The sequence below is a fragment of the Cydia splendana genome, chromosome 5, assembly GCF_910591565.1.
Source record: "Cydia splendana chromosome 5, ilCydSple1.2, whole genome shotgun sequence".
NCBI classification, from domain to species: Eukaryota; Metazoa; Arthropoda; class Insecta; order Lepidoptera; family Tortricidae; genus Cydia; species Cydia splendana.
In genome coordinates this window covers 14985352-14997532 of record NC_085964.1, presented here as the reverse complement: position 1 = coordinate 14997532, position 12181 = coordinate 14985352, and the positions used below count along the sequence as shown (strand labels likewise).

At 36.9% G+C, this 12181-nt stretch overlaps 1 protein-coding gene across 3 annotated transcripts in view; it reads right to left on the bottom strand.

Moving 5' to 3' along the window:
• The window catches only part of LOC134790781 (uncharacterized), a 38563-nt gene continuing 26382 nt past the window's right edge, over window positions 1-12181 (bottom strand). For all 3 annotated transcript variants that reach the window (XM_063761712.1, XM_063761710.1, XM_063761711.1), the window contains 8 exons: window positions 10539-10734; window positions 5854-6045; window positions 5610-5709; window positions 5291-5447; window positions 4009-4203; window positions 3537-3700; window positions 2800-2949; window positions 1-1059 (listed from right to left, as the gene is read on the bottom strand). In XM_063761712.1, the coding sequence (XP_063617782.1) occupies window positions 898-1059; window positions 2800-2949; window positions 3537-3700; window positions 4009-4203; window positions 5291-5447; window positions 5610-5709; window positions 5854-6045; window positions 10539-10734 (1316 nt within the window). In that variant the 3' untranslated portion in view covers window positions 1-897. The remainder of the gene's footprint in view (window positions 1060-2799; window positions 2950-3536; window positions 3701-4008; window positions 4204-5290; window positions 5448-5609; window positions 5710-5853; window positions 6046-10538; window positions 10735-12181) is intronic.

Below are 12181 nucleotides of genomic sequence, written 5' to 3'. Positions count from 1 at the left end.
AATTAGTATTTCCTGCGTGTGATAGGATGGTATTCCACCTGTCCAATTTATTTGTCCAATGTGCATTGCGTCTCGCACTCTCGTTAAGCAAAATGTGACACGCAAATACACATTGGACCAATATATTGGACAGATAGAATGCCACCCTTAGTTAAAGACAAAACTGGACTAAAAGACGTGCATCAACATGAACTCATGGCTAACATAAATATTTTGTTCTAATAGGTATGTACTTAATTCTAATAGTATGAACTCATCAATTATCTGTAGGTATGGATAACCGGATGTATGTATATCTATGTATGTGGCTTTCCATCAGAGAAGGGTATGCTTCATGTGCAATATGGACGTTTTTATCAGAATTTCTGTCGGAATTTCAGATGGAAATGTCCTTATTGCACTTGAAGCTTATGCTCCCTTGACCCTTCTGTTATGGTAAGCCACATCTTGCCACGGGCCAGGTAAATTAACCCTTATATCAATACCGGAACCAGATTGACATTTTAAAACATTTACATTATATATGTCACCGTAAAATTGTAAACACTCGTCAGTTTATAATATCGCTAGTTAAATTATAAACTGACGGTAGGGAGATTGCAATCTAACCTAACCTAACCTACGTTAGATTATAAAATAACGGGTTCACAATCCTACGGTGTCATATACATATTTGGCATAGTTAGTTACACTTAATTGTGGGCTATGCTACAAACAGGAAAGCGCAAGAAGATGAAAAGTGAAAATACCTTTAACATTCGGAAGCAAGGGACCTGTCTGAACTTTACAAATTTTTCTCAATTTGATATGTCGGCATGTCGCTTTTAATTCACGAGCCGCAGCCGTGCTTAAAAAAAACTAGCTCATTAAGGCAACAACAATTAAAATATCATCATATTAGTTCGTGGTAATTAGGAACAGTATACCGGAGTGTGTGGCTATAGCCAGTTTGTCATGGAACTTTTTGGACGGGCAGAAGGACATGGACTCGACATCTGCTAGAGGGAATCTTTCCGGGCAATGCGCCTTTGGCTTTGCCGAACATTGCTGTTGCATTACCTGTAAAAAGTGTGTTACTGTTAGGGTTACCAGATGACAGGAATTTTCCTGACATGTCAGGAATTTTGGCCGTTTGTCTGGAATGCGGCCGGAATACGAAAATGTCAGGAATTTTACGAAAACGGCAGGAAGTAGCAGACTTTTCTATTATGTACCTAAAAAGATACATTATTCAAATTTACGTACATAAGTAAATCCAAACCAATTAATATAAACATTGTATCAAGCATACATAGGTACATATCGCTTACGGCTAGCTCGACCCACCCCCCGTCACTGATATGAGCGTCAGGAAAATTATTCGCAAATCAGGAATTTTGTCAGGAAATTTCGAATTTGTATCTGGTAACCCTAGTTACTGTATAGTTACATTAATTATGCATAAGTATTACAATTGATTATAACAATAATTAAGGTTAGACGGGGCAAGAGAAACACTTGTAGGTAATCGTCATAGTATTTCACTTGCTCAAAGCATAATTAAACTACGTTTCTCTTAACCCACATGACCTTCTGTTATATTATGTAAATACAACAATACAACTTGAAAGATGACATCAGAATACTCGCCTTTTAATTTTTATTTCATTTCATTACAATTAGGCCAATCAAATTAGATCCAAAAAACCGTTTTTGAGTAATTAATTCCCAGCAAGCTAGAAATCATTTTAATACCTTCATTAGTTCCTAAATTCGTATAGTCATAGTCATAGTTTTGGATTGACAAAACCACTCGATGTAGAAGGAACCCGCCGTCAAAATCAATGTTACTACCAGCAAGGTTGTCGTGGATCAGACACTGGTAAAAAAAAACGGATTTTGACACGATTTTACAAAAAAAAAATTCAATGTCGCAGCCATTTTTTACAACCTTTGACTACGAACTCATATTAAGGTATCTTTCGGGTCCTCAAATGTCAATATTTTTATGATGATTAGAGCAAATTTTCCGTCGGACGTACCATTTTTGAACTACATTTCCAGATTGCTGGATAAATTCCTGGAAAAAATCTAATTTGATTGGCCTAAATCTGGAAGTTTCATTTTGAAAATCATTTGGTCCGCAAGTTTATTGCTAGGTTATTTAAAATTTCTTATTGTTCTTTTAGCATTAGCATAATTAATCAAATCTTTAGACGTACAATAACAATAGTTTTTTTTAGTTTAGGTTAGGTACCTACCACGATTTTGTGATCAACAATTGAATAAAAAAGAATTCCAGTAACTTATTTGTCAAAATTCTTATATAAATATGTAGGTAATTATATATTGTTAACTAGACTAGATCCACATAGCAATAAGAGTGTGATTACATAGCAAAAACTACCGATACGAAGATATTGAAAAACCGGTCATTGCGTGTCGTCCCCCGCATAATGGAGGGTTCCGTAACCTTCATACGATATTCGTGGCACTTTCATTGTGTTAATAAAAAGAGAAGTATAAAAAACGCATTACCCAACATAATGGCTCAACTGATCATGTTCAAAACAATTTTAGTATTTTTTATTTATTTTATGTACGGCTGGTTTTAAAGTTAGAGGCGGAATGCCATATATTTTTGGACTTTCGTGGTGATTCTTTTCAAAAGTATTAAATTAATGGAAAAACTATTTAGAATTATGTTTAAAAACCTATCGAATGATTTCCTACACGTTGATGTTTACATATTTTTATTTTACATCGTCGGCCCACTTGCCCATCCCGACCTAAAAGTAAACAATAAACTTACAAACTTACCCTATCACTTTTGGCGATTCTGGTGAACGCGATTCCATATTTGCTGACAGCGTCACCATAAGTCAAGGGTTCTATGGTCATAGATAGGTCATCATTGACTTTTTTCTTTCTCTTCATCGCGAGGTGTGTCATTTCTAACATTCCAATAACCTGAAGCAAAGCAAGCAAACTCCATTAAAAACATACAAAAATAGACTCGGTTGGGTAAAATGGGCGGTGATCAAGTACAATAATTTTAACAGGACGAATCGAGAACTTGAGTTCACTTTGAGTCTATCATACTGATGTGGTGCACCCTGTTATCTGACAGTTTGTAAACCTTATTACAAAGATAAAAGGTACACCATTAGTCAGTTAACGCGATTATTACACTGATGGGGATCCGCACATCGTTACGCATCGCTATATACTGTCTCAGTCACACTCTAGAACGGCATGAGTATCCATCGAATATGAAGGCCGCATAACGCACCCATGAAACGCACGCTCAGAGCGTCACGAGCGTATGCGCTCGCCGACCGCCATACATTTGTGGCGTCATTGTCGATCGTGCAAGCTTTTGACGCTCTGAGCGTCCGTTTCGTGGCTCGCAAGTCAGAGTGTTGTTGTGTATCACTCTCCGCGATTGTTGCGCCATTTAGGGTCCTAGCTAAATTGGTTATTCAATACTTACGCTATAGAATTTCCAATTTAGCAAAAACCCTAAATTGCATAACAATCCCGTGTGGTGACTGTACCTGTTTCTTGGCGTCGCAGAAGGAGGGATGCATGCGCATGATGCGCAGGGTGGGCGGCATGGACGCGACCACGCGGCCGCAGCGCGCGCAGCCGGCCGCGCAGCGCGTGCCGCCCAGGCGCCGCCCCGGCGGCACCCACACCAGCTCGCTTACAGACGCTTGCACTGCGCAGAAAATTTAAAACGTAAGAATGGGATGATGCGGATTTTTTCGTAGTGTGTTAATAATAAAGATACATTCGATTCTGAGTTTGAACTAATTACAATTTAGGCCACGTTCTACAGTTGACGCCGCAAGCTGCGTACAGTCTCACTTTCTACATGCAGAAATGTTGTCATCTTCTTATATCATTACTGCCATCAACAACGCATGCTTGCTGCTCAAAAACCTTACCAAGCGCGACCCACCGCTGCTGTGACCATGTGACGCAAACCGCAAACAATGATCTGTGCCTGAAGAAAACACAACTTACTAATGGCGTCGTCTCCAGCAATCACGGCGGTGCAGGCCTGGGGCGCGAATGTCACGCCGTGCGAGGCGGTGGCCAGCCGCGCGCGGCCCGGCGCGCCCGTGCCGGCGCGCGCTGCGAGCTCCGCGCCGGTCGGCGCCGTCCACACGCCGCTGCCAGATCCGGCCGCGTCATCGGACACCGGGTACAGATCCGTACCTAGTGATAGAACGACATTGTGAATGTGCTCCTCATACTCCAATGCTCAATGCTCCATACCAAACCAATGGTTTGGTAAAAAGTACCGGTGAAATTAACTGACTGATAATTTTATGATAAACATTTAATAGCGTTTCATTTCGATTTGTTTGCAATGTTTTCCTGTTAGCGTTTTTTTCGCGTCCATCTACCTTTTTTATTTTACTTCACAAACTACAGGGAATAATATTTCTAATGTGCAAAGTTTCGTATGTTTCAACGCATCTCGCCTAGATGATCAGGGTTGGCCAAGATTATTAAATGAAGATCATTTTATCGCACTAACTTGCCAGCAAACAACAATGTTAACACATAAAACAACTTGCACAAAGTATTAATAGATTATCCACCACGATTCATATCGCATTGTTAATTCGACCCGCTGTGAACAATATCCGGCCTAAACATCAACTACATACTAAACGTATAACGCAGTGTCATTCTTCAGGTACTTTTGTACTGGTAAAGCTAGATAATTAGAGATATCAATTCTACATAGTTTTCCATGCAAGTTCCCGTATTGAACAAAACTGATGTTTAATAGACCAATGTATCTAAATAAATAAACGCCCAGCGCATCCATTACACCGCAGACTTGAAGAGAAGGGTGTGATAAGCGCACTCGGCACGATTAAGGGCCAGTTGCATCAACCACTATTGACGGACTGATCAACATCAACCAGCAGAAAGTATGAAATATCTCATACAATAACATTTAGCAAATGTTTTAACGGTGACGCACGGTTTGATACAACTGAGCCCTAAATGATCCAAAAAACGCAAAAGCCGGTATATTCAGTTGAGCGTTGCTAATATGACATTTCTCGGTCAGCCAGGGGCCGATTGCATAACAAACTACAACTAATACTACAAGCGGAACTCCTTTTCTAATTTCACTTATTAAATAAGGAGTTCCGCTTGTAATATTAGTTGTAGTTTGTTATGCAATCGGCCCCTGGTCTAGTTTTTCAGTGGAAAAACATCAGTAAGTATTGCTATTTCAATATGGTCAAACAAAACAGAGTTCGGTAATTCTTATAAAACTAACCTGTAATGCAGGTGTTGTGTGGTCGTTCGTCGTAATACGGGTGAAACACTTGAACGTTATTTTCTACCGCCGACAACAATGGCGAGTCGGTATGCAAATCATAATAGGCCGTCGAACCGTCCGCGTAACCGACTAATACTAGATTATGTTCTTTTTGCTAGAAAAAATAAAACATTAAAATTAGAAAACAATAACTAATCATTTAATCAGAAAACTTTTTCTTTTCTTTCATCAATTGTCATCATTCATCATCATCATTAAATGATGTTTCATCGTTTAATTGGTCTGAATTTTAGATAAACTGCAGTATTGAACTTACTTTAGACCACGAAACAGAAGTTGCCTGATATGGTTTTCTGTTACTGCCCATAGTCATTCTTAACTCCGCGACTGGTTTCAGTTTCTGGACAATTTGATTACTGAAAATTACAAAGGTGTTTAAATGTTTGCTTAGCTTAGCTTAACTCAAAAATGAAGAATCTAATTACTTATGTAAATATAAGCTTATCTTGTGTTACGTAATATACGCCACGCCAACTAAGTAACAAAGTAAAGTAACTTACTTCTTAACTACAGTGGACGGATAGGGAACAGCAAATATGTAGACGGATCCGCTGGAGCACGCCACCGCGAGCAGCCCCAGACGACTCGCCGCGTTCTCGGCCGTCAAGGCGTCCCTCGCGCCCGACGGACACCAGTCCATCGACCAAACCGTCCCGAAGTCGTGTGCTATACCCAACACTATCTCCGGCAATCTGTGCCAATAAAAATACAGTACTTATTTATTTAAAGCCTGACCAGTAATATATGATCATTGTCAAGAGGGCGCTATTATTCTCATTTATATGGCAACAGTTCAGTACCTATAGTCTGAACAATGTGGATTGGCAACTCGTTATTTTGACTTACATACTTTTACTCACTCTAATCTAATCGTAATCAGTATCCAAATATTCGGTGTTCAAATGTTTTTATTGTCGGTTTTTACCGTATAAAATTCATGTATTTTCTTACGCGTCACACATAGGTCAAAATTACCTTACATAGGGCCTGCTACATTGTCAATGAATAAAATTGATCGTCTCCAAAGCCCATAGCAAAGAGAATAGAGTGTATAGAGAGTTATTGTCATAGTAAATTTTGTAGTCACTGTAAATTTATTGCCATCTATCGACACAAGATTAAAACTAAAAATGGAAATCTATGTTAGTATATCTTTGCCCAAAGTAAATATTTTTCAAACACATCTTTGTTACTGTGCTTAAGTATTTCCTCGCTTATGTATAACATAACACTACAATAACCAAGTCGTAATAACCAAACTACAATGACATTTTGATTTGTTTACCTGTCAGCTCTGATGTTAATTTGGAAATGTTTCGTAGCGAAATAGTTTAATTTCCCGAACGGTTCTTTTCCAGCAGTTTATTATTTACATTATTTACAATGTTTCGCTCTTGATTATGTATAGTTTTGGCCATTTTTTGTCATTTATTATTTAATATTGAACACTTAAGTATTATTCGAGTAAACCGCCACAATGACACTGACAACAGTGACAACCTATCATTAAAATTATTGCCAGTGTAAGAAATTAGTTCCAATGAAATTCCGCAACATGGCGCATGATCATATATTAATGGTCAGGCTTTATATTACTTTAAAATGTGGATTCAAAATCTATTCCAATTTACTTTAACCTACTTAAGGGGCCGGTATATGACGTTTTCGATTTAGACCTCACTTTGTAACCATAATTTGTTCAATAAATGTTTAATAATTGCATTAAATTACACGTAAATTTGTTCACGAAGAAACCGTGTACCGACTCTTCATGCCATTGTATTTTTAATTTGCTGTTATTCTCTACAAATCGACACTAAAAGTATCAAAAAATCAAAATATGGAGTTCCGTTTGAGACAGAAGCAAAACAATTTTGTCTTTGACAGTAATTGAATTATTGTATGATTCTGAAAGCTAGATAATTCAGCTACCAATTTATTAGCGATTTATATTTTTACTCACAAAGACAACACAGAAATTCAATCTCAAATGTAAACTTTCGAACAATTTCCATACATTGACGACATCACTCAAAATTCTTCTTCAAGTCAGATGCCCGTTGGGGCTACACCGGAGCACACGTGTACTTCTTCAAATGAAAATGACAGCTTGATTTTCTTGCTTTTGACAATTATATTGACATTAAATCATATACGCACACGAGAAAGTATACCAGTAGATAAATTGTATTTCAAAAAATAGGGTACATAAATATCAGCTCGCGTCTCATTTAAATTTGATTTGCTGTTATAATGGTTGAAAACCGCAGTAAACTATCTTAAAACAATACGATTACAGTCGAATTTAAGTATTATGTTCCTTCAAAACTCGCTTAAAATGAAAAAAGTTTAAAGACTCATCTTTACTGATTGGGATCAATTTTTATTATGCTGGTATCATTTTGCGTCAGTTTAAAAACGTATTTGACTTCTGTACGTCAATGAATTTTGATGACAATTGTAATCTTGTATTATATTATAGAACTTTTATCTTAAAATAATGCCTATTAACAGGAAGAGTTATGTAATTCGTATAAGTAATACCTGAAAGTCTTGTACCTAGATCTGTAATACCATGGATTGCGACGAATAAATGATAATGATTATGCGGTTCGTTCCGTCTATATGTATAATGCGTGTACGTGCTGTTCTCTGAAAATCTTCAAGAAAAAATAACGGCTAGACCAGCACTAAGTACTAGCGAGTTTTTGCGGCTTTGGAGACCGAGATGAAGCTTACAGGCCAATAGCGCTCTAGTTATTGTTATGTATACCTATGTATCGAATGTTTTATAAATTACCTATAAAAAGCAATGTTTTATTTCGATTAGGTCTACATTTTGTACATATTGCATATCTGAAGTATTTTCGTACTAAACTTGAAACTTTCGTTGAAACTAAATAAAATAATTATTCCAAATGTACAGTCGCCTGCAATTTATGTTACACAACGAAGGCCGCAAAAATATCTGACACGATCTTATTTGTAGAACCATAAGACCATGTCACATATTTTTGCGGCCTTCGAAGAGTAGGTACCGTCATTATCACCAACTTTGCCCGCTTATTGTTTAAAACGAATTTCTCAAAAAACATCACATCATATGACTTTTTTTGCTCAGCAAGTCCATTGTGATCAAACGCATCAGTTTATTTGAAAAAAAAATATTTTTTATCGTGTTTTTACTCATTTTTTTGCGTTTTAGAGGGCGGGCAAAGATATCCGGGGTTTTCGCCAACATTGCCCACGTCAATTTGGTATTCAAATACAGCTCGTATGATGATGATGTCTAAGGATCACTTAAAGGTTTTGGGCAATCCTACCATTCCCTGTTAATAACTTAGCGATAAGTGTAAAAACTTAAAAATAAATTTGCTGGGCAATGTTGCCTACCCGTTTTTGCCCATTTCCAAATAAGGCTCGCCTAAGCATTTTACAAAGGCTAGGGTTGTCACTTTTGAGAAAATCTGTTACAATAGTTTAATGGCCAAAAATATGATTTTTGTTGTGTTTTTCATTCGTTAACGGGATAAAACATCTAAATAAAGGATAATAAGACAAATTAAATACAGTATATATTTATAAACTTATTTTAGTGTACAAACATAACCTTCTTTTACTTGCGAAGTTGGGTAAATTAGATGAAAGTGACAACCCTAATCCGTTTTTGGTGGTGGCCAATGTTGGTATAGATGCCAAATTACCGGATTACTTTGCCCACCGCTAAAACTTTTGTGTATTTAGGCCTTTTTAGTTTAAATCTCAATAGACATAATCTATGCTTCATGTGTTATAACTCAAACCCGGAAATATTTGTCAAAGGGTTCTCAATTTTTTCTACTTGCATTCATTATTTATCAATTTTTTGCCCGCCGAAATATACCCTATATTAGACAACTCGCTCAAACTCTAAATTCCCAAGTCAAGTTATGCACAAGTTTGGTATATAGTTTTGTCAGAAATATAACCTATTTTCTACTAAAAATAGCAGGGTGGCCATAACTATTATAATTTTTTCTACATTAACGAATTTGTTTAAAATTGTCGTTTTGGGCAAAGTTTCCCTGGAGGCAAAGTTGGCGCTAATGACGTAACATATTATTGCAGGTGACTGTACATAAATGTTTCGGTGATTTTGAGATTATTTTTCAGGTTAGTTTACTAACAATCAAGTTATGCAGATACCGATTTCGTGATCGTATAAGTAGTATGGTACCGCTATTGTTTAGCTATACTGATTATTTTTGAAGGCAAAACTATACCGTTGAAATATAAAGATATTAAAATTACAGCAGGGACAACCATTTTTTATAGGTGTACCTAAACCATCATTGGCCGAGCGTTAGCAAAGGTCTCCGTTTCAGCTTGGGCAAAAATGCTTTTTTATGTTCTCCTTTGCAGATCACATTTCTCAACTGATTCTCGTGAAAATTTGTAAGCAGGTTCGATAGAACTATTCTGTTTCGCTTTATCCGCCAAAATGGAATTGCCACCCTGCTGAAACTTTATTTATTTAAATTCCTATTGAATGGATTTTGCACCTTATGAAAAACCGTATAGAGTAGTAAATAACATTTTACATCTGACTTAATGACATCTTGTTTTATTCGCTTTAATTGTACAAAACGCGTATCTCGACAAAGCAATATTAGGTAGTAAAACAGTCAACAATCAAATTAATTAAATAGGTAAGTACGTCACGTGTGACATGAACAGACAAGGAAAGCAAGATTAAATGCATTGTTTCTCTTTCATCTTTCAATGGAACGCTTTTACCCTCAAAGGAGGCTGGTCAATACTAAACTAAAAGTCCAATCTTAAAAAAAACATGATGGGTCACTGACCTGTCCCAGTAAAGTGAGGTAGTGTGCGTGCAGTGCGCTTGTGTGTGAAATGGGGTAAATTGACAGAATCTGAAATTTTACCCACCGCTACTGTCGCCTTAAGCTAATTGTGAACGCCATGTCTATTATATAGGTACAACGCATGATTGTAAACTTTATTGGAATGTACGAAGGTAAATAGGGTTTGAAACCCTAAAGCAGTTTTTTCGCATATTATTCCAAAAAGGTAAAATTAATCACTCAAATTGGCCTTTTCCTCAGTCTATCTGCAGGAGAAATATCAGGATAAACAAGGATGATCAAATTAATATAAAAATATACACATCGTAACGTGGACTTACCCTCGAAACTTGTTGAAAGTCCATATTTGTATTAGATTTTCGTGTTTCGGCGTTTCTCCGCCTTGGTAACGCGGGCAGTCCGGACCATTGTGGCAAGCTATAGCCAGGAAGTTGGAGGCCCCGTCAGACATATCCTCCACTCGGGGCGGCACCCAGGCGATGCACACTATGCTTGCACCCACGAATATACTGGTACCTAAAATATTCAATATTCATTTTTTCCAACTGCCATAGTTAGCTATGGCAGTATAAGGAATAGAATAGAATAGAATTCTTTATTGCGAAACCATGGTACATTTAGTTGTTACAGTAAAAGGTTGTGAGAACACATGGCACCCTGTTAGGGCATTGCAAATAAATCTTACTTCTAGGTAGTTTATGAACATTAGAACTAAGCCTAATTTTAAATTTAATTAAAACATTTTCTTAACTTATTTCTACTAACAATTAAATAGTTGTACCTATATTATTATTTACACAGGGGATTAGTATTAGTACCTGGTACTCGTAATTACAAAAAGAAGCTATCTTCCATGAACTCTTGGACGGAATAGTATGCCTTCTCTATTAATAATAATTTTAATTGTGATGTGAATGAATTTAGGTTTTCTATGTTTCTGATATTATTAGGCAGTTTATTGTAGATCTGGATGGCCCTGAAATAAGGGCCTTTTTTGTAGATGTCTAAAATTGGTTCCGGAGGGACGAGCTTATTATTTCTACGTGCGCTTTTACAATATTCAAATAATTTTATATTCTTTCTGACAAAAATTGAAATTTCTAGAATGTACAGAGAGTGAAGAGTCAAAATTTGGAGGTTGGTGAAATGTTTCTTGCAACTGTCGATTTGTTGTATATTAATTAGTATGCGGACACATTTTTTTTGGGCTATAAAGAGATCGTGAACGTCACTGCTATGGCCCCATAATATAATACCGTAACGAAGCCAAGCTTGAGCGTATGAGTGGTATGCGGACAAGGCGCACTCAGTATGTGTGTTTGCCTTTAGGATGTTCAGGGCAAAAAGGAAAGAAGATAGTTTTGATTTTAATTTTGATATGTGTTTTTTCCAGTTGATATGGGTGTCAAGAGTTATCCCTAATAGAGTGCAGTCTGTGTCTTCTTTTATTTTTAGATCCTTCAACAGCGATGTTAAATCGGTAGGTTTTTTCTGGTAGAGCCTGAATTGTATTATCTTTGTTTTGTTTGTATTTATTACTAAATTGTGTTCCTGTAACCAGTCAGAGATATTTGTGAATGTTTCTTTAATGTGCGAGTAGTCATTGGAGTCGTTGTCATGTCTAAACAGGAGGGTAACGTCGTCAGCAAATATGATAGATTTGTGGTTGGTAATTTTAGGAAGATCGTTAATATAAATTAGGAATAGCAAACATCCTAATACACTACCTTGGGGGATAGAGCTATTAATAGTGTGCCAGTTAGATTGCGGTTTTATTAGTTTGTCGGAGTCTTTACAGTGGTGGTCTATTTGTACGAACTGCTGTCTATTGGCCTCGCATACGATTTTAGTTACATTGCAGAATATCGCAATGTAATGAAACTCGCATGCGAGTTCTCGCATCGTCTAAATGAGCCCTAATGCAAGCCATGCCATAGCTAAATTTTCAAAAATCGTTTGGTAA